A 23,574-nucleotide genomic window follows, 5' to 3' on the forward strand; every position below is an offset into this window, starting at 1 on the left:
CTCTTGATTCAGATGTTTTGGGCTGAAAGCTTAGATCTAGCTGTGTGGCATGGTGCAAGGAACTTAATTATTTTAACTGATTGTTGTCATCAGTGAAATGGGGAAAAGATTATTCTACCACTTCATAGGATTATTATAAGAATTAGACAAGAAAATGCATCAAAACCCAATATAATACCTTCAGTGTGAGAAGCTCAGTACATGTAAGTTCGTGTTATTAGCTACTAGCAAGGACCAAAGACTTAAAAAGAAATCTAGAAGCACTTAGATATTGTGTATTCCTCAGTCATTAGAAATAAAAGCTACACAAATGAATAAATTACGTTGTTGATGTAATTCAGAGCCTATCACTGCACCCTCTAATTTACTTTCATCTCCTCCCCAAACCATCATTTACTGTGTTAGGATAACTCTCAGGAAATGATCAGTGAAAGAATCACTCAGTCTATTCTGCAACATCCAGCCATTCTAGTTTTTCTACCTTAAAACAAGGAGGTTCCAATGTTAAATCTATCCAGAGAGGGAAAAAATGCCATAGCAGAGGGAAAAATATGGCAAACATATGCAAAAACTTACATGTTTCATCTTTCAGACAAGCTTTTCTGGGAATAATAACAGGGACACCTAGAAGAAATTAGATGCCGTATTAGTCAATTGTTCATGCCTTTTATTTGACAGTGATATATATTTGTACGTTTGTGAGTGGGTGTATATATACATATATATATATACACACATACATAAAATATGCCAGCAGAGAGACAGAGGAGATACTCATGAGCTCCACAATTCCAAGAATAATTGGTCTCCTCCACTATGAACAAGGGAAGTTCCAAAGATAATTGATCAGGAGAGAAAAATTTGCTACAGTATGACATAAAGGTAAACATATACAAAAACCTATGACTTTCCTCTTTTGGGGAAACATTTGTACAATCAGTATCGGTGACAACTGAGGTGACAACAAGAAGAAGTGAGAGCAACTATTAACAAATTATCAATGCCAATTACTTGACAGTGTGAGTATGTGTTAATATGACTATGTGTGTATGCGAACAAAACTACACACACACGTGATCTGCTGACAGAGAGACCATCCTTAAAAATGTGAGCCCTACGATTCCTGGACTAGTTCATCTGATTCTATGTAATTCAGTAGATCTTATTCATGGATTGTGTTTCCGTACATGCAGATGTTGATTTGCATGAAGAAATTTTTTATTCTTTATCAGAACTGGACAGGGATATTCAAACCTATCTTGTTTTCCTTCTGTATTCATAGCTCCTACCACAGTGCCTGCCACAAAGGAGGTGTTGGAGAAACACTTGTCAAATGGAAAAATAAGCAGATAATGTGGCTACTCTACTTCAGCACACGGTGCTGCTGACATGAAGAGTTGCTACCGAAATCAAGTCACCAACTCTCAGAATCCACAACAGAATCTCACTTTTGAACGAATCTGGTTTAGGAAGATTTCCCATCAAAGCGGAGCAAGCTCTCAGCCCTTTCCAAAGTATGCATATCGCCATATGCTCAACTCATGCACATGATTTTCTGGAGTTGTGGTATTTGTGGACATGGCAACAATGTGAATAAAAGCTAATTGCTATTGGGTGATTATTGCTGTGGCAGGCACTATGTTAAATGCTTCACATGCATTATCTCGCTTAATGCTCCAGTTTCACAGAAGTGAATTGTACTTTAGATGACTCCATCTTGCAAACAAAAAAATAAAGTTGGGAGTATAAATGACTTAGAGTCATACCAGTGAGGGCAGAGCCATCATTCAAAGGATGGTTGTGATTCCTTCAGTGAGACATAGCATGTGGAAAGACCTTTCTAAAAATAATCCATAGAAATAGAAAATAATCTATAGTACCAACATAATTTTATCATTGTGGACATGAAACACATCTCCTCCTCACAATATGTCAAATATTCTTACTAAAGAATTTTTTATTACAGAAGGTCAGTATTTCAGTGCAATTATTTCCAAACGTAGAAAGATAGGCCAAGTCACATTTACAATTCTCTGAATATATACAACCTGAGGTGACACAACTACAACGTAAAAAAAAAAATGAAACCATACAAAGAATAAAAGAATTAAGGATAGTTCACTTTTGGATGGAGGAAAACAGAATTGAAAACATTGTTTTGATTTTTCCCTTTCTCTACTAGATGTGTTTTGTCCATACGGACATGGCTCTGGTAAGCAATTTTAGCCACTCAATCAGATCTTTTGGTGGTTCTAAAATTGGGGTTGAGGTATAGATTTGGAATAAATTCCAAGAATGAAAATGTTAGCACAACCATGTTTAGGTGTGAAAATATTTACAAGAATTGACTTTGTGTCTTAGAAGTCTCTTTGTTTTCATTAACAGTGTCTTATTCATTAAACATAAATCAAAATCTCTTATTACATGTATTGATTGAGGTAAGACAATAAAGTAACAGATTTTCATAATAACATCTGTATATGTACCCCAAGTTCTCTCTCTCAACCAGGCTTGGTCACAATCAAGGACCAGACTAGTTTTATCTTCTCCAAAATCACGTCATTGATTTGTACTTCCAGTTACATTCTTAGCTTTTATCAAAAAGTAAAAACTTCCAGTAAACCGTATTAGAAATTTTCTGTAGAATGACATTAGCAGAAATGTCTTCTTTAGATTTGTTACCCTGAGAAGTCCATGGAGACATTCGTTTCAGAAATTAGGTGCCAAGCAAAACACATTATGAACTGGAACTTCTCTATGATGATCATCACCATGGAGTTTATAGTGCTTCTTATTTTTCCCTGATCGCTAGAAAAATCACAACCTAATAGGGCGCTTCAGCCCAGTCATTGTATTGGACTTGTACTTTGCATTTATTGTTTCCCCTCTATTTCTTAGCTGTAAAAATGGCAAATTAGCATTGTTGTATTAATCTTACGTTAGTGAGGTTCAGGAAAGGAAATTTAAAAATACAATAAATACATAAATATACCCATATTATGTTTTCAAAAGCAAGTGTTTTCACTGACATTATTTCCTTTGCTCTTCATCACAGCCCCAGGAGAAAGCCAACACAAGTGTTCAACCCTAATTTGCCGCTGAAGAAACTAAGGATCCCGAAAGACAAAGAATGACTTCAGAAATTTGGACTGGTACACAGCTAAGGTCTTTGCACATTTTGTTATGTGCTTGTTCCCCACTGACTCAAAAGGGCTGAGAACCACATGGAAAAGTACAAACTGATTCCTTCCTATTTATAGGCGCTCTTGGGCCTTTGGTCTGTTGTGTTCACACTCAGGAATTTAAGTCCTGAGGCTATGCAGGTAGTGGACCACTGTCAGGACCAAGGCACATTCAATCCTCTCCACGCTGTCTAAATATGTGCAGCTTCTGCATCAAAGAGGCTCCTTTGGGACATCATGCCTGAGTCACCCGTGACTCCGAGTGAAGAGGAAAAGAATATATTCTCTTAAAACAGTGCATCCTCCTTGGGACAATAATTCTGTCTCGTGTCCTCATCCACACATCCCTTCCAGGCCTGGAACAGGCCAGTTCTGCCATAAATGTTTGCTGAGCTGCATTTACCAATGGTAAGAAATACATTTATTATGTAGAGTGGAAGTATGTGTGTACACGTTAGTCTCCCCAATCCTTAGTTATGGAATTTTAACTTACATTCATATATAAAATACAAACCAAGAAAACCTACAACCGTGGTAAAACTGCAGAGGCCAAACTATTTGATTTTCTGTTGAGCTGCTGTCTGGCTCCCTCAAATGAACACCATTTGGTCACCTAATCAAGTGTTTTGGGGGTTGTGCTCTGAGTATAGGAAGATGAAAGTGAAAACGACTCTGCTTGCTGAGTAGAACATTCCTGATAGATATATAATAGCTCTTATCTCCTGATCAAGTAAGATCATTAAAGTGGAATCTCTTTTTGAGTATTTCTTGTGTGCTAAGTGCTAGGTGCTTTCACATGTCTTATTTCATTTAATCCATACAATTACCCTAAAAAATATCATCGTGACCTTAATAATCTGGAGGATGAATCTCAGGCTGAGAAAGGTTAAATAATTTTTCTTTTTCCTTTTCATGTTCCAAAGCCTACAGTATTTTAGATCTATGGGGAAATAGAGGTAGACTTATGCTACCAACAAGTAGAACCACTTTTAAGAAAGATTTATATTTGTTTAAACAACGATAATGATGTTGAACAAGACTAGCTATTCAGTGAACCATAAAGTTCAGTCTCTTCCTCTGGAAATTTCCATTTTATGTGTTTTGTCTTCATAAACTCAAAATTCCAGAACAGCATCACTCTTTCTGGAAATGATCTGTGAGGTGATGCGCTCATAACTCCTTGCCTCTTGTCTGGTAAGGTGTTTGCTGAGGTCCAGAGCAGCCTTGATGTTGGAAATGGAGGAAAGATCAGCAGGGCTAGACTCGATGGTTCTAGTCACTTTCTTAGTACATATTTAGGGTGAAAGGGTCAGAGTCTAGTACCGTGCCAACTAAATGAGATACCCTATCCTAGACATTTCACATAGGTGAACTTAACTCTTCACTAACTGACCTAGGTGTAGTGATTTCTGGTTGTCAAATGAGGAAAGTGTTGCTAAGAAAATGTAAGTAATTTTCCTATACTGATGCAACTAGTCACTAAAGAACTGGGCTTCAAGTCCAGTCTGGGAGACTGTGAGGCCCGTGCACTTACCCACCCCCTACTGCATGTCTTAGGGCCTTGGGGTTGGGGATTCTTTCTCTAGGACCATATCATAGAGGAAGAAGAGAGAACTGAGTAAGCAAATGAACTCCTGATTCAGATGGCCAGGTTGAATCCCCAGATCCTAGCTGTGTGGCATGGTGCAGGAACTTAATCAGTTTTAACTCATTGTCTTCATCTATAAAAAGGGGAAAAATATTGTACCACCTCATAGGAGTATTTTGAGGATTAAACAAGAAAATAAGTGCAAAACCCGGCACAATGTCTTCTGTATAGGAAGCTCTCAGTATGAGTCAGTTCACGTTATCAGCTACTAGAAAGAATCAAAGATTAAAAAAAATCTAGAAGCACCTTGACATCGTGTATACCTCAGTCATTAGGAAAAAAGACACACAAGTGAATGAAGTGTATCATTGAAATAATTCAGAGTCTATGACTGCACACTGTAATTTATAGTCATCTCATCTCAAAGCCAGCATTTACTGTGCTAAGATGACTCCTGAGAAATGATGATTTGATTTAAAATATCACTCAGTTGATTCTGCAACATTCAGCCATTCTAGTTTGTCTATTTTAAGGCAGGGAAGTTCAAGAGTTAAGTTTATCCAGAGGAAAAAAAGGCTGCAGCATGACGTAAAGGCCACCATATATAAAAACTCAATGACTTTCCTCATTTAGATAAGTTTTTCTAGAATTAATACCAGGAATCTCAATAAGGAGTGAGAGCAAGTATTTGTCAACTGTTCATGCTTATTAGCCTACAAATCAGGTGACCATTGAACTATATGCGTATGTATGTATGTATGAGTGTGTGTATATATACTTATTTGTATATATTTATATTTATGTACATACATGCATATACACATATATGAAGTCCACCAACAGACAGTCAGGGGAGATACTCATTAAAAATATGTGCTCTACAATTCCTGCAATAATTAGTCTTGTCTGCTCTAAACAGGGAAGTTGAAAAGGTAAAGGGATCAGGAGAGAAAAATGCCATAGTGAGACCTGAAGGCAAGAATATTAAAAAACTTACCACTGTGCTCTGTTGCGGGAGCTGTTGTAGCCTTAGTAGTAGTGACAACTGGAAGAAAGGAGAGCAAGTATTGGTCAATTCCCCATGCCCATTATTTGTTTGACAGTGTGTCTGTATATATAATCCTACATACACTCATATATATATTATCTGCTCACAGTCAGGAGAGACAGTCACCAAAAATATGAAAACTATGAGCCCCACAATTCCAGGAATAATATTTTAAGCCTGAGAAGCACAAAAGTTAGGTTGATCAGGAGGGAAAAAGCCTACAGCATGATAGAAAGGCAGATATAGACAATGACTTACTGCTCTCCTCTGTCGTATAAGCCGTTGTAGAACCAACAGTAGTGGCCATTGAGGTGACAACTAGAAGAAATGGGAGCAAGAGTAGTCAATTCTTCATGCTTATTGCTCAATAGCATGGGTATGTGTTTATATGAGTATGTGTGTATGTACACACACACACACACACACACACATAATCCACTGACAGTAAGACTGACCTTCAAATATGAGCCCTATGATTCCAGAAACAGTTCATCTGACTCTATGTAATTCAGTATCTTTAACTCATATATTGAGTTTCTGAAGACGGTGACTTTCATAAAGAAGCTCTTTTTTCTTCTTTATCACAACTGGATGGTAATATCCAAGACTATCTTGCTTTCCTTCTGTATTCACAGCTCTTAACACAGTGTCTGCCGCAAAGGAGCTGTTGCAGAAATACTTGTCAAATGGAAAAATAAACAGAAAATGTGGCTACTCTTCAGTCTTCAGCACACACTGCTGACATGAAGAGTTGCTAGCAAAATCAAGTCATTGACTCTCAGAATTCACAACAAAATCTCACGTTTGAAGTGGTCTAGTTTAGGCTAATTTCCCATGAGAGCAAAGGAATCAGGCATGCCTTTCCAGAGCATACATATTACAACATCCCCAACCCATGCCCATGACTTTCTGGAGTTGTGGTGTCTGTGGACGTGACAACAATATGAATACAAGCTAAAAGCTATTGAGTGATTATTCCTGGGGCGGGCACTATGTTAAATGCTTCACATGCGTTATCGCGCTTGATGCTCCAGTCACACAGAAGTGAATTGTATTTTGCAGGACTCCTTGTTGAAAATAAAGAAATAAGTTTGGGGGTATAAATAACTTGCATACAGTCACACCGGGGATGGCAGAGCCAGCATTCAAAGGATCATTGTAGAGGATTCAGTGACAAAGACATCTGGAAAGGACATTGTGAAAATAATCTGTTGAAATATAAAATAATGTATGGAGAAACATAATTCTAACATTCTGCACAACAAAAAAGTCTTCTGTTCCAGACGTATTAAATATACTTAGTAAACGAAGTTTTTATTACGGGAGGTGAGCATTTCAGTCCAATTCTTTCCAAAAGTAGAAAGATAGACCATATCACATTTATACTTGGCTGAATATATACAAGATGAGGTGAGATTTATCTATGTTCTTTTTTTATAAAAAGGAAGTCAAACAAAGTAAAAAATTTTTGAAAGATAATTGACTCTAGGATGGAGGAAAACAGAGTTGAAAGCATTGTTTTAGTTTATCTTTTTTCTGCTAGACGTGTTCTTGTGCAGATGGATATGGTTTTGGTATGCAATTTTATGCACTATATTGGATCTTTCTTTCATGGCTCTGAAAGTGGGTTTGAGCTATAGGATTTGGAATAAATTTCAAGAATAAAAATGCTAGGTTAATCACGTTTATATGTTAAAATATCTTCAAGAACCGACTTCAATGTGTTTTAAAACTCTTTCTTTCCCTTAACAGTGACTTACTCATAAAAAGATAAATCAACGTCTCTTATTACCATGAATTGATTGAGGAAAAACAATAAAGTAACCGTTTTTCATAAGAAAATCTGTGTATGTATCCTAAGTTCTCTCAACCAAGCTTGCTCAAAATCCTGGACCAGAACAGTTTTATCTTCTTCAAAATCATTTCCAGGAGCAGTACTTCCAAGTTGTATTCTTAGCTTTTATCAAAAACTAAAAACTTCCAAGAAACAGCATTAGAAATTGGCTGTAGAATGGCGTTAACAGAACTGTCCTCATTAGCTTTGTTGCCCTGAGAAGACCGTAGGAGACATTTGCTTCAGATATAGGCACCAGGTAAAACACATTCTGACCTGGAACTTCCCTATAATGGTCATCACCATGGAACTTCCTATGCTTCTTATTTTTCCCTGAACATTAGAAAAATCAAAACCTAACAGGACAATTCAGTCTAGTGGTTGTATTAAAAGTGTGCTTTGCATATTTTTATTCCCCTATGTTACTTTGCTGTAGAAATAGTATATTAGGGCTGTTGTATTAATTTTACTGTAGTAACTTCCAGGAAAGAAAAAAAAACTGCAAAAAATACATAGATAATGACATGTGTGTTAGATTTTCAAAAGCAAGTGTTTTCACTGACGTTATGTCATTTGCTCTACATCATGGCACCGGGACAAAGCCAGGGAAAGTTACCGAACCTAATTTGATCGCTGGTGAATGTAAGGATCTGAGTAGATAAAGAGTGACTTCAGAAATTCCCATGGGTACACAGCAAAGGTCTCTGCACAATTTGTTATGTGCTTGCTCTCCACGGCTTCAAAGGGCTTGTTAACCACAGGGGAAAGTACAAACTGATTCGTTCTTAGTTATACATGCTCTGGGGACAGCGGTCTCTTGTGTTCATGCTCAGTGCTTTAAGTTCTGTGACTAGAGAGTTACCCCACCACTGCCAGGACCAAGGCACGTTCAGCCCTATGCTCACACTCTCTCAATTCATGCAGCATCTGCATCAAAGGGACGCCTTTGGGACATCATGCCTGAATCACGAGTGACCCAGAGTGTCTAGGAAAGGAAGATATTCTCTCACAATAGTGGATCCTCCTAGGGGCAGTAAGACATCCCACTGTCCTCACCTACGCATCCTTTCCAGGCCTGGCAGAGGACAGTTATGCAATAAATGTTTCATGAACTGTATTTAAAGTGGCAAGGAACACATTCATTATGTAGAATGGAAGTATGGGTTTACACATCAGCCTTACTCAACCTGCAATTATGGAATTTTTCCTTACAATGGTATATAAAATACAAATCTGGAAACCCTAAGACCATAACAAAACTTCAGTGGCCAAAGCATTTATTTTTCTGTGGAGCTGCCATCTTACCCCCTCAAATGTACAGCATTTGGTCACCTAATATCATTATTTTGGGCTTGTACTCTGAGTAAAGCAAGATGAAAGTGAGAGTGACTCTGCTATTGAGTAGAACATTCCTGAAAGATGTATAATGGCTCTAGTTTCCTGATCAAATAAGATCATCCACAGTGGAATCTGTCTTTGAGCATTTCTCTTGTGCTAGAGCTAGGCGCTCTCACATATCTTGTGTCATTCAAGCCACCCAACCATCCGAAAAGAAATCATTCTGACCTTAATATTTCAGAGGATGAATCACAGTCTGAGATAGCTAAGTAGAATTTTGTTTTTCTTTATTTTTAGATTCCGAAGTCTTTACTACCTCAAATTTGGAGGAAAATAGAGGGACTTTTGTGGTACCAATATATGTGACAACATTTAAGAAAGACTTACATTTGTTCAGTTAATGATAGTGATGGTGAGCCAGACAAGCTTTTCAGTGAACCACAAGGCTGAATCTCTTTGTGGGAAAATTTCCCTTTGAGATATTTTATCTTCAAACATCAGAACTCCAGAATCATTACCTTTTCTTGCACAGAGTGGTCTCAAATGTGATGTGTTCATCACTAATTGCCCTTAGTCAGACAAGGTGTTAGCTGAGGTCCTGAGACCCCTTGATACTGGAATTGGAGGAAAGATCAGCAAGGCTAGAGCCAATGCTTCTAGTCACTTTATTTGTAAATATGTAGGGAGAAGGGGCCAGAAATTAGAACTGATTCTGTGGCAGCCAAATGAGTTGCCTTATGCTAGATATTCAGCATAGGTGAGCTCTCCTCTTCAATAATCGCTTTGGGGGTAACTATTTTTGACTGGCAGATGAGGAAATCATTGCTCATAAAATGTAAGTAATTTTCCCATCTAGATGCAAGTAATCATTAAAAGAACTTGGGTTGAAGTACAGTCCATGAGATGTAAATAAATACACAAACAATTAATAAATAAATAAATATATAATTTGTCAAGAGAGACACAGCAGAGACACTCTTTGAAGGTTTGTGCTCTATAATTTCTGGTATAAATAGTCTTGTCTACGATAAACCATAAACCAGGCAAGTTCAAAAGGTGATTTGGTCATGAGGGGAAAAATGCCATACCATGACATGAAGACAAGCCTCTAAAAGAATTTACGACTCTGCCCTTTTGGGGAAGCTATTATAACATTAGTAGCAGAGACAACCGGAAGAAATGAGAGGAATTATTGCTCAATTGTCCATGCCCATTCTTTGACAGTGTGTGCATATATAGGAATATATATATATATATATACACATATATATGTAAATATATATACGTATATATTTCTATTTGTCAGACAAGAGGTATAGTCACCAAAAATAAGAAAAATATGAGCCCAAGAATTCCAAGAATACTTGTTCTTTTGTATTTTAAGCCGGAGAAATGGAAAAGTTAAGCTGATTCAGAAGGAAAATAGCCTACCACACAAGAGAGAGGCAAACAGACAATGACTTACTGCTTTCCTCTGTCGTATAAGCCGTTGTGGGACCAACAGTAGTGGCCTTTGAGGTGGCAACTAGAAGAAATGAGAGCAAGATTAGTCAATCATTCATGCCTATTGCTTGATAGTCTGGGTATGTGTTTATACAAGTAGGTGTGTATGCACACACACACACACACACACACACAATCTGCTGACAGAGAGACTGTCCTTAAAATCAGGACCCCTAGGATTCCAGAGCTAGTTCATCTGATTCCACAGACTTCAGTAGATCTCATTCATGAATTGTGTTTCTGCACATGAAGATCTTCACCCTCAAGAAGCACACATTTTGTTCTTCTTTTCACAACTGGACAGTCATATCCAAGACTATCTTATTTTCCTTCTGTATTCACAGCTCCTAGCACAGTGTCAGTCACAAACGAGGTGATGAAAAGATACTTGTTGAATGGAAAAAGAAACAGAAAATGTGGCTGCTCTACAGTCTCCAGCACACAACGCTGACATGAAGAGTTGCTACCAAACATAGGCAAACATAGACAATGACTTACTGCTCTCCTCTGTCGTATAAGCCGTTGTAGACCCAACAGTAGTGGCCTTTGAGGTGGCAACTAGAAGAAATGAGAGCAAGATTAGTCAATCATTCATGCCTATTGCTTGATAGTCTGGGTATGTGTTTATACAAGTAGGTGTGTATGCACACACACACACACACAATCTGCTGACAGAGAGACTGTCCTTAAAATCAGGACCCCTAGGATTCCAGAGCTAGTTCATCTGATTCTACAGACTTCAGTAGATCTCATTCATGAATTGTGTTTCTGCACATGAAGATCTTCACCCTCAAGAAGCACACATTTTGTTCTTCTTTTCACAACTGGACAGTCATATCCAAGACTATCTTATTTTCCTTCTGTATTCACAGCTCCTAGCACAGTGTCAGTCACAAACGAGGTGATGGAAAGATACTTGTTGAATGGAAAAAGAAACAGAAAATGTGGCTGCTCTACAGTCTTCAGCACACAATGCTGACATGTAGAGTTGCTACCAAAATCAATTCATCAACTCTCCGAATGTACCTTAGAACCTCACGCTTGAAGGAGTCCAGTTTAGGCTAATTCCCCACGAATGAGGCATACCTTTCCAGAGCATGACTATCCCAACATCCCCAACTCAGCACATGATTTTCTGGAGTTGGGTTCTTTCTGGAGGTGACAACAGCATGGATAAAATTTAATAGATATTGAATGAGTACTTCTGCAGCGGGCACTATGTTAAATGCTTCTCATGCATTATCTTTTTCAATGCTTCACTCACACTGAAGTGAGTTGTGTTTTGGAGGACTCCTTGTTGCAAACAAGGAAATATGGTTGGGAATCTAAGTAACTTGCTGAGAATTATACCACTGAGGGCAGAGCCAATATTCAAAGGATTGTTGTGGCAGATTCAGTGAGATAGAGCAGGTAGAAACGAGTTTGTAAACATAATCCATAGAAATAGAAAATAATCTATAGAAACAACATAATTCCGCCATTCTGGACACTGTAGTCGTGTTCTCTTCCAGAGGTGTGAAATATTCTTGGCAAAATGTTTTTTTATTATGGGGGCCCAGGATTTCAGTGCATTTCTTTCTAGAGATAGAAAAATAAACCGTGCCACAATTACACTTCTCTGAATATATATAACCTGAGGTGAGATTTAACTATGTTTCCTTTTTTAAAAGAAGTCAAATAGACAAAGATAATTTTTTTAAAGATACCTGACTACTGGATGGAGGAAAACAGAGTAGAAACCATTGTTTTAGTTAATCCTTTTTGTGCTAGATGTGTTCTTGTGCAGATGGATATGGTTTTGGTATGCAATTTTATGCACTATATTGGATCTTTCTTTCATGGCTTTGAAAGTAGGTTTGAGCTATAGGATTTGGAATAAATTCCGAGAATAAAAATGCTAGGTTAATCACGTTTATATGTTAAAATATCTTCAAGAACCGACTTCAACGTGTTTTAAAACTGTCTCTTTCCCTTAACAGTGACTTATGCATCAAAAGATAAATCAAATTCTCTTAGTACCATGCACTGATTGAGGAAAAACAGTAAAGAAACAGTTTTTCATAATAAAATCTGTGTATGTATCCTAAGTTCTCTCTCTCAACCAAGCTTGGTCAAAATCCTGGACCAGACTAATGAGATCTTCTTCAAAATCCTTTCCATGAGCAATCTTTCCAAGTTGTATTCTTAACTTTTATCAAAAACTAAAAACTTCCAGGAAACAGCATCAAAAATTGGCTGTAGGATGATATTAACAGAACTGTCCTCATTAGCTTTCTTGCCCAGGGAAGCCCATAGGAGACATTTGTTTCAGAAATTAGGCACCAAGTAAAACGCATTCTGAACTGGAACTTCTCTATGATGATCATCACCGTGGAACTTCCCATACTGCTTATTTTTCCCTGATCACTAGAGAAATCAAAACCTAACAGGACACTTCAGCCCAGTGGTTGTATTAAATGTGTGCTTTGCATATTTGCTTCTCCTCTGTTTCTTAGCTGTATAAATAGTAAATTAGGGCTGTTGAATCAATGTTATCTTATTGAATTTCAAGAAAGGAAATTAAAAGATACAATAAATACATGAATAAATACATGCATGGGGTTTTTTCAAAAGCAAGTGTTTTCATTGACATTATTTCATTTACTCTACTTCACGGCCCCAGGAGAAAACCAGAGCAAGTTTTCAAACCTAATTTGATCACTGATGAATCCAAGGATCCCGGAAGATAAAGACTGACTTTCAAATTTCACACTGGTACACAGCAAATGTTTTCGCACATTTTGTTCTGAGCTTCTTCCTCACTGCTTCAAAAGGGCTTGTTAACCACAGGGAAAAGCACAGACTGATTCCTTCCAATTTACAGATGCTCTGGGGCCTTTGCTCTGTGGTTCTCATACTCAGGACTTTAAGTCCCATGTCTAGAGTGTTACCCAGACCACTGTCAGGACCAAGGCTCACTCAGCCCTCTGCCCACACTCTCTAAATACATGTAGCATCAGCATTAAAGAGGCCCCTTGGGGACATCATGCCTGTATTGTGAGTGACCCTGAGTGTCTAGGAAAAGAAAATATTCACTTACAATAGTGCATCCTCCTTGGGACAGTAAGTTATACCACAGTCCTCATCCACATCTTCCTTCCAGGCCCGGCACAGGCCAGTTCTACAATAAAGGCCTGTTGAGCTGCATTTACCAATGGCAAGAAAGACATCCATTATGTAGAATGGAAGTGTGTGCACCCATCAGCCTCTCCCAATCTCTAATTCTGGAATTTTCCCTAACGATGGTATATGAAATGCAAATCTGGAAACCCTAAGACCGTAATAAAAATGCAGAGGCCAAATTATTTATTTTTCTGGTGAGCTGCTGTCCAGCTCCCTAAAATGAACACCATTTTGTCACCTAACAGCATTGATTTTGGGTTGTACTCTGAGTAAATCAAGATGAAAGTGTAAGTGACTCTGCTTGCTGAGAAGAACATTCCTGAAAAACGTATAATTGCTCTTATTTCTTGGTCAAGTCAGATCATCCAAAGCGGAATCTCTTTTTGAGCATTTCTTGTGTCCTGAGCGCCAGGTGATTTCCCATATCTTGTTTCATTTAACCCATGCAACCACCCTAAAAGACATTATTGTGACCTTGATATTTGAGGGGACAAATCTCATGCTGAGAAAACTTAAGTAAATTTTTATTTTTCTTTTTTATGTTTTGAAGCCTATACTATGTTAATTCTGTGGAGAAATAGAGTGTCATTTATGCTACCAAAAAATGGAGTAACGTTGAAGAAAGAATTATATTTGTTTAATTAGCAATAGTGATGGTGAGCCAGACTAGCTATTCAGTGAACCACAAGGATGAGTTTCTACCTGAGAAAATTTCCCTTTGGCAAGTTTTATCTTCGAGAGTCAGAACTGCAGAATCATTAGCTCTTGTGTGGAAAGGGATCTCACAGGTGATGTGCTCATAACTCCTTGGCCTTGGTCAGGCAAAGTGTTAGCTGAGGTCCAGAGCCCCCTTGAGATTAGAAATGGAGGAAAGATCAGTAGGGCTGGAACCAACGCTTCTAGTCACTTTCTTTGTACATATGTAGGGAAAAAGGGCCAGAAATTAGTACTGATTCTGTGACAGCCAAATGAGATACCCCATGCTAGACATTCAGTATAGGTGACCTTGTCTCTTCAATCACTGCATTACGTACAGTTATCACTGGGTGGAAGATGAGAAAATTGCTGGTCATAAAATGTAAGTAATTTTCCTATATTGATGCAGCTAATGATGAAAAGAATTGGGGTTGAAGTCCAGTCTGGGATACTGTGAAGTCTCTGTACTTACTCACCCCCCCACCATATGTCAGTCACGTCTCAAGGCCTTGGCTGTGGGGTTTCTGGTTCTAGGACCATACCATAGAGGAAGAAGGAAGAGCTAAGTAACTGTATGAACTCTTCATTCAGATGGCTGGTTTGAATCCCCGGGTCTAGCTGTGTGGCATGGGGTAATTGACTTAATTAATTTTAACTTATTTCCTCCAGCTAGAAAATTGTGAAAAAATATTCTACCACCTCATAGGAGAGTTATGAGTATTAACCAAGAAAATGCATGCAAAACATAGCACAATACCTTCAGTATAGAAAGCTCTCTATTGAAATTACCTGTCAGTTCTTGTTATTAGGTACTAGCAAAGACGAAAGACTGAAAAAAAAAATCTAGACGCACCTTCATATCACACATTCCTCAGTCATTAGAAACAAAAGCCACACAAATGAGTGCAGTCCATTGCTGAAATAATTCACAGTCTATTACTGCGCCCTCTAAATTGCAATCATCTCATCCCAAATCCAGCATTTACTGTATTAAGATGGCTCTTAGGAAATGATGGTTGGATTCAAAATATCACTCAGTCATTTCTGTAACATCTAGCCGTTTTAGTTTGCCAATCTTAAGACAGGAGAGTTCAAAAGTTAAATTTATTCCAAGGAAAAAAAATGCTGTAACGTGACATAAATGCAGACATATATAAAAACTGAACAGCTTTCGTCTTTTAGAGAAGCTTTTCTAGAATTAATAGCTGGAAACTCTAGAAAAAAGGAGAGCAAGTATTAGTCAATTTTTTATGACATTATTTGGTGAATATACCTATATATGTGTATAAAATCTGCCAATGGAGGGACAGGAGAGATCCTCATTAAAAATATGTGCTCTACAATTCCAGTAATCACTAATATTATCTACTATAAACCAGGAAAGTTCAAAAGGTGATTTGATCAGGAGGGGTAAAAAATACCATAGCATGACACGAAGGCAAGCATATAGAAAGAATTACCACTTTGCTCTGTTGGGGAAGCTGTTGTACCGTTAGTAACAGTGACAACTAGAAGAAATGAGAGCAAATATTGGTCAATTCTCCATGCCCATTGTTTGACAGTCTGTGCTTGTGTATAGCTATATATATATAAATATATATATATATGTATATAAAATCTGCTGACAGAAAGGAGGGACAGTCACCAAAAATATGAAAACTATGAGCCCAAAATTCGAGGAATAATTGGTCTTCTGCTTTTTAAGCATGAGAAATACAAAAGTTAAGTCAATGAGACGACAAAAAACCTATAGCGTGACAGAGAGGTAAATACAATGACTTACTCCTTTTCTCTGTCGTAGAAGCCGTTGTTGGAGCAATAGTGGTGGTCATTGAGGCGACAACTAGAAGAAATGGGAGCAAGATTAGTCAATTATTCATGCCTATTGCTCGATACTCTGGTTATGTCTTTGTATGAGTGATGTGTATGTACTCACACACACACACACACACAGACACACACACACACACATAATCCACTGACAGAGGGACTGCCCTTAAACACATGAGCCCCATGATTCCAGGAGTAGTTTACCTAATTCTGTGTAATTCAGTAGATCTCATTCAGGTGTCTTGTTTCTACACCTGAGGATGTTGACCTTCATGAAGAATATGTTTTTTTCTTCTTCCTCACAAGTGGGTGGTAATGTGCAACACTATCTTGTTTTCTTTCTGTATTCCCAGTTCCTAGCACAGTGTCTGCCACAGAGGAGGTGAGGAAGAAACACTTGTCCAATGGAAAAAGAAACAGAAAATGTGGCTACTCTACAGTCTTCAGCACACACCGCTGACATGAAGAGTTGCTACCAAAATCCATCCATCAAAATTAGAATCCACAAAAGAATCTAACATTTGAAGGTATTTGATGTTGGCAAATTTCCCATCTGACTTGAGGAAGCATGCCGACAATATACAGAAATAACTACATCTGTGTTCTGTTTTCAAAAGCAAGAGTTTTCACTGACATTATTTCATTTGCTCTTTGTCACGGCCCCAGGAGAAAGCCAGGCAATTTTTGGCACCTAATTTGGTCACTGATGAAACTCAGGATCCAAGAAGTTAAAGACTGACTTCAGAAATTCGGGCTAAAAGGTCTTTGCACGTTTCATTATGTGCCTGTTTCGCCCTGTCTAAAAAGGATTTGTTAAATGAAATAATCCAGACAGAGAAAGGGAAACACAACATGATTTCACTCATATGTAGAAGATAAACACATAGATAAAGAGAACAGATCAGTGGTTACCAGAGGGGAAGGGGATTGGGGGGATGGACGTAAGGGGTAAAGGGGCATACATACGATGACAGATAAAACTTAGACTGCTGGTGGTGAGCACGATGTAGTCTACACAGAAAGTGATAAATAATAATGCACACCTGAAATTACACAATGTTATAAACCATTATGACCTCAATTAAATAACTGAAAAAAGAAAGAAAGAATACAAAGATAAAAGCTATATGTCTCTGAATATACTTCGTTGTGTTGAATCTGAGCTTGGAACCATGCAAATATTTTACAAAGTTATAAAACAAAATTAATTTAATTTAATTAATTTACAAGTTCCTAAAAAGCAAAATGAAACAAATGAACCTGTATATCCAGTTGGTGGCTTAAGAGAGAGAGACGTTATTCCAAGAAGCATTACAACCGTAATTTTACTGTAGAAAAAAAACCATGAAAACTGCAATAAACTCCTAAATTGTTTTCAGTATATGGTTGAAGGTGGTGTTAGTATTGTTTTTCTGAAATTAATGGGTTTGTATTCTAATAAGAAATTACGTTGCTGTTATTGAGAACAAGATGATTTGGCGTCTGAGAAAGGAGTTGCCGATATGAGCTGGATGAGGTTGAATAAAAATTGTATTATGCTGAATTTCAAAAAAAAAAAAGACTTGTTAACTCAGGGCCCCAGCAGAAAGCCAAGGTAGGTTTTCGAACCTAATTTGATCACTGATGATCTAAGGATCCGAGTAGATAAAGAAAGACTTCAGAAATTTGGACTATTACACAGCAAGTTCTCTGCATAATTTATGTGCTTGTTCCCTGCGGCTTCAAAGGGCTTGTTAACCACAGGGAGAAGTACAAACTGATTCCTTCTCATTTATGGGTGCTCTAGGGCCTTTGGTCTGTTGTGTTCATACTCAGGTATATGAAATACAAACCTGGAGAAACTAAGACCATAACAAAACTGCAGTGGCCAAATTATTTGATTTTCTGTTGATCTGCCATCTGGCTCCCTCAAGGGAATACCATTTGGTCACCTAATAACATTGTTTTGGGGTTGTACTCTGAGTATAGCAAGATGAAAGTGAGAGTGACATTGCCTGCTGAGTAGAAAAATCATTGCCACCTTAATATATTGGAGGATGAATCTCAGGCTGAGAAAGGTTAAGTAAATTTTTCATTTTCTTTTTCTTTTCATAGTTCCAAAGCATACACTATTTTAATTTTACGGGGAAATACAGGGTCATTTTTGCTGCCAATAAATGAAACAACATTTAAGAAAATTTATATTTGTTTGTTTTTCCTTAACATTTGACAGAAATGATGTTGTATCCCTTTGAAAACAAGTGTTCTGCGAGGTTATATTTACATGCACATACCTTGATTCACTGAAGGAAAGAGAATCTCTTGGTCAACCCCTCCTTTATTTTTCTCGTGTTGGACGATACATTTGTGTTCTTTATCCATTGACTTTTCAGTCACGGTCAGCCAGCTGAGTTTCATGTATGTGTCACTGGTCTTCATGGTTTTTCCCTCCTGGGATTCCAGAATTCTATTGCCATTCTTTTCTTTCCAATATACCTTGATAACATCTGGGAAAAAATTCTCAAGAAGACACAGATGTGTTCCAGCTTTGTGGCGTTTGATTTCAGCAATTGAAGGAAGAAAAATGGTGGGCTTGGGGGAAATGTCTGCCGGAAGGCGTCTATCTGTGGGGAAAATGGAATAGTAATTAAAAAGACTCGTTAGAGAAGCACAAAGACTGTGTGGTCTGAAATGACCCAATGTAAAGTAAAGGGAAGAAAAGCCACCATTGAGTTAGTGCTTACCGTGGTCTTTCTTCCACTTTAGGTTGTGAGTATTTATTGTTCTTATTTTCAATGGGAAAAGAAGTTCCAGATGTAATGTAACTTGCCCAGAGTCTCAGCTTTAGTTGGCAGAGCCTGGATAAAACCTTGGTCTTTGTTCTTTCTCCACATGCTAAGATAGAGTGTGACTCTTAACTGCCCCATTTCAAGGCATCTAACATTCAAGAACACACGTATTTTTTAAAATCTCTTTTGTTCCATCATAGTGGAGTTTGTCTTCAAGGTGAGTGGGAAGGTGGCAGGGATGGGGGAGGAGACCAGGTAACGTTGATGATGTCTCTGCTCATGAGACCATTTGGTCTTTTTTAAAGTATTTCCCTTTCTAATCCTGTGAATTTTGTGATTTATGCTCTTTGGGCCAAATAACATTTTCTCATGTTCTGCAGCTCTGCGAAACCTCACTCTTCATTTAACTGTTTGTGGAAAATGCCATATTTGTCACATTTACCATATAAATAAATATCAGGAGGAAGTTTTTCATTTTTTTGTAATACACTGCACAGTCACTTGTTAATGAGTCCATTTCCATGTGTACCTGACAATCAAGTAAACCTTTTAGCTTCAAATGTGGAGCCACGCCCAGTTATGAGTTAATGAATATCTCCCACTTGATGTCTAATTTTATATAAGATCTCAATGGCACATCTGAACTACCCCATGGTTTTGAGTACGGCGTGCAGCACATCAAAATTATCTACAGTTCTTTGAATTTAGAAGCAAAATAGCAATATTTCCAAAAGTTCTATTAAAATTTGTAATCAATAATTTTTCATACAGCTTTCAGAAACTCTATGATATTAATCTTATCAAGTAAATGCACTCATCAGAATTTTGTTTCACTTTGGAAAATATTCACCAAAAGCATATTTTATTTTGGAATGTTATTTGAAGTTTAAGCATGACGAAGAATACACCACATTTTGAATCTCAGTGTCTCCTCTGAGATTCATATCTTCCCTAAAATTCTGCTGAGCTGTTTTAGAGCTCCACTATTTTCTTTGTCATCACCTGCTGAATAAAATACATATATCATTGGTGTAATGTTAAATGTCACAATTCCAGAATCTCTTGCAGACTTAATGTCAAAACATATAAGAGAACATCATGGTTTACAAAGGCACATCACTTGGATGCTGGAATGTTAGGTGACTACACGTTTATTGTTAATTTAGTGATGGGAATTATAAATATTAAAACTCTTTCCAATTTGATTCCAAATCGACACACAGATGCTTTACTAATATTCTCTTTGGGCTAGTTTGGACTTGCATTATTCAATGGACAATTTCTTAGGAAAAGAAGCATTAGACGTCTCATTTGAGAAGAAAAGAAAAAAGAATTCTAGGGAAGATCTGACTCTATAGCAAAACTCCTGATTTTTGCAGTAAATCAGTAAGCAAAGAAAGTTGAGTTTTTTCTCATGCTTTAGGTATAATTAGATCCTAATGTGCTTATTTTAATTTTACACATCTTTCTTCTAGTGTAAATGACACTTTATTGATGATGATAGTAAGACACTATATTTCTCCAACCTTATACTCTGTAATTTAAAGTGTGTTATCAAACAAGATGAAGTTTTCAATCTTACATCTTATTTACATAAGTTTAGTCTTTAGTCAATATGTTAAAGAATCTAATTCTCATCTTAGGAACTTTTGTTTATTCATAGGAATACCTCTGATTCGTTACAACGATGAAATTGTAATTGAAATGATCAATTGAAAAATTTCTGTATAACACCACACTATTCTTACCTCCTGTCCCTTTTCCTAACCTGGAATTAGTTTCATTCTTGTAAAGATAAAATGAATCTGGAATTTACATAACTTTCTCAATGTAATAGTCAGCTGAGTATTAAATAATGTACTTGTCTATATAGGGTTAGTGCCTATATTTTAAATAATTATATGAGATGCTTTTTACTTAAAAATCCTTTTTAAAACTTCTTAACAGTGTTTTTCATGGTCAAAATCATTTTCATGTTGCATAGAAAGGAAATCAGGTAAAAAAATTAGTAGACCTGTCTAATTCATTTACATAAATTCCTCTGCATGATCAAATAATACATTTCAGTGAAATTGCCTGAGGTGTTTATATTTTACTAAGATGCAGCAGTATAATTTCTACATAAATTTAGCAAATCTCAACTACATTTTTAATTGAAAGTATAATATTTCAAACCTACACATTGATATTTATTTGCGTTCTCTAGTTTCTTCTTTTAATTTTTCTTTTATCAAATAAGCAATTATAGCTCTTTCCTATTTAAGTGTGCATTTCAAATTTATGACAACTTTCTGCAATAACTGATTTTACATCAACCATTTTCTGTATTAATTTAAACTTTTCTTCTGATAAACATGAACATGAAGCTCAAACCTTTTGCTTATAAATTTTAAGACCAATAAATATAGCAGTTAGAAATAACATCAATTAAAATATAGACTAAGATTTAAATTTTAAGACCAATAAATATAGCAGTTAGAAATAATATCAATTAAAATATAGACTAAGATTTAAAGCATAGAACAAGAACAAAATAAAAAACAAACAAATTTTAATCTTATTTTTCTTGCCAATAAGGGAAAAGTCTGCTAAAGAGTAACAAACACCTCCAAATTCCTACTCTGTGTGTGAGTGGACAGACAGTAAGATAACTTTCCAGTGGAGCAGTTGGAAGGAGGCTGATTCTCTGGAGAGTTGCTGCTTTGTCCATGTCATTGGCTGCAAACCACTCCCCACACTGGATACAAATCTCTCTTCACATTTGAATTGGGGGAACGTTGTATCCAGCACTTGTTAGGTGTTGGACAATGTGCCAAGTACTTTACTCACACGATTTCATTTGACTCTCATACAAGCCCTGCTGGATACAAACTGTCATCCCCTTTTATGGATTAGGAAACTGAGGCCAGAGAATCGTCCCCCAAGTTCACATAAGCAGGACGTAAGTGGTGGAGCCAGGTCAGCCTGACTCCAAAGACCAGACTCCTTGAAGACACCCTCTCACCGTTAGAAAGGAGAAGTGTCAACTCACAAAACTCACCTGTACTCATAAGCTTTATCCGCGGACCAAACACTTTCATGATAATTACATACGTCGTATTTCAGTCCCCTATCTAACTCCATATGTACACAAAGCCAAGCCTATTCTGATCTTTGCACAATGGTACCTTTGCTATTCTTTGTCATAAGGATTTATTTTAAAATCTCTCAAGATTTCAACATCCAATCCCATCACACTCCTCTTTTTCCTAACCTTTCTTAACTATCAATTTAATTGCTTCTTGCCTTCCCTCTATTACCTTCAAAAGCTCCATTCTTCTAATACCTACCTCCGATGACAAGTTTTGTTCCAAAACTGAAGAGTTTTGTTTAACAATTCCACAGTGATCAACTCGTATCAAAAACTTTAGACTAATTAGCTTCTCTGAGTTCTTCAAATTCTAGGGAACTATGTAGCCTGCGGCTCAAGAGACCAGGGTTCTTGTCCTAGTGCATTTTGCTCAAAACAAGTATACAGCCAAGTTCTGGGGCTGAGAAATCAAGTAAACTAAAGGCTTTGGCGCTTTATTTGTTTGAAAACAGTGATGTTAGTGTAAATAATACAACATCCCTACCAGAGCTGAAGTGAGACCAAAATGAAACAAGATCTGAAAAGGGATTTAATTAAAAATGCTATAGAAATATAGATTATAATTATCGTAAGGTTATTATATCATTATTAATAATTTGTGATGACTGTGTGCTCCAATATGACATCTTAAACTCATGGGACCAAACCTTGTCCTTACTAACAGGAATTCAGTGTTTTGGGGGTGCCATTAGATGGTGGAAATTAAGCGTGAAGACTTGTCCCTTCGTTTGCATTCCACTTTCCTCTAATAAGCCTGGAATTCTCAAAGCCATCGTCAGAGGAAACACGCCTTTCATACAGCCAATTACTAGGCAATCATTGTCTTGTCTTATCCTCTGCATGCCCAGTGTTAAGAAAATCAAAGAGAATATTAGCTAAAGTCTAATAATATTCAGTCAGTGTATGGAACTGCTTCACTTGTGTTGTCCAAAACAAATGGCTCTTTTCCCTGATCAACAGCACAATCTATTTGCATTCCAAGTTTTCACCAGACATTTCAGGCTCCAGTTGACAATCTTCCTGTTCACGTGGAAAGTTCAGCTTGAAATTCTTGGCAGTGGGCCTTGAAGGTAAAATGGCTGGAGAGATGGCAGGAGACCTGTCTTCAAATCCTCCTATTGCCATGTTAGACCACTAAACATTACCTGCATGACCATATCTGCTGAGGGTCACCATCTGTGGATGACACTCAATATTACGATGCCCAAAGCATTGATGCAGGAGTGGGATAAACTGGGTTTGCTGAAAGATGACTTCTTCCATTTTATAAATTGGATTTAAAGGCAATGCCCACTTCATATTTCACTTTGCTCCTAAAGGACTCATGCATTAAAATCCTTTACTAATTTTATAGTGGGATAAACATATCTTATTTGGAAATTTGGTTTGTTTCGTTTTATCAGTTAATGAAAAGGCTGAATTCCACTACATTTTTTCTCCTACCTTTGAGCATAAAATTTGAGCCTGTGCTTCTTGCTAGATAATCAGAGACCTT

General features: G+C 37.2%; 1 protein-coding gene across 1 annotated transcript in view; it reads right to left on the minus strand.

The window, feature by feature from the left end:
• LOC103545034 (platelet binding protein GspB-like) overlaps positions 1-23,574 on the minus strand; it is a 476,815-nt gene that overhangs the window by 415,590 nt on the left and 37,651 nt on the right. Inside the window, exons 4-9 of the mRNA XM_070615434.1 lie at positions 18,455-18,784; positions 16,135-16,194; positions 15,812-15,859; positions 10,992-11,051; positions 10,456-10,515; positions 6,077-6,136 (exon numbers count right to left, since the gene is read on the minus strand). Of these exons, the coding sequence (XP_070471535.1) occupies positions 6,077-6,136; positions 10,456-10,515; positions 10,992-11,051; positions 15,812-15,859; positions 16,135-16,194; positions 18,455-18,784 (618 nt within the window). The remainder of the gene's footprint in view (positions 1-6,076; positions 6,137-10,455; positions 10,516-10,991; positions 11,052-15,811; positions 15,860-16,134; positions 16,195-18,454; positions 18,785-23,574) is intronic.

Source organism: Equus przewalskii, chromosome 4 (assembly GCF_037783145.1).
Source record: "Equus przewalskii isolate Varuska chromosome 4, EquPr2, whole genome shotgun sequence".
In the NCBI taxonomy this organism is placed as follows: domain Eukaryota; kingdom Metazoa; phylum Chordata; class Mammalia; order Perissodactyla; family Equidae; genus Equus; species Equus przewalskii.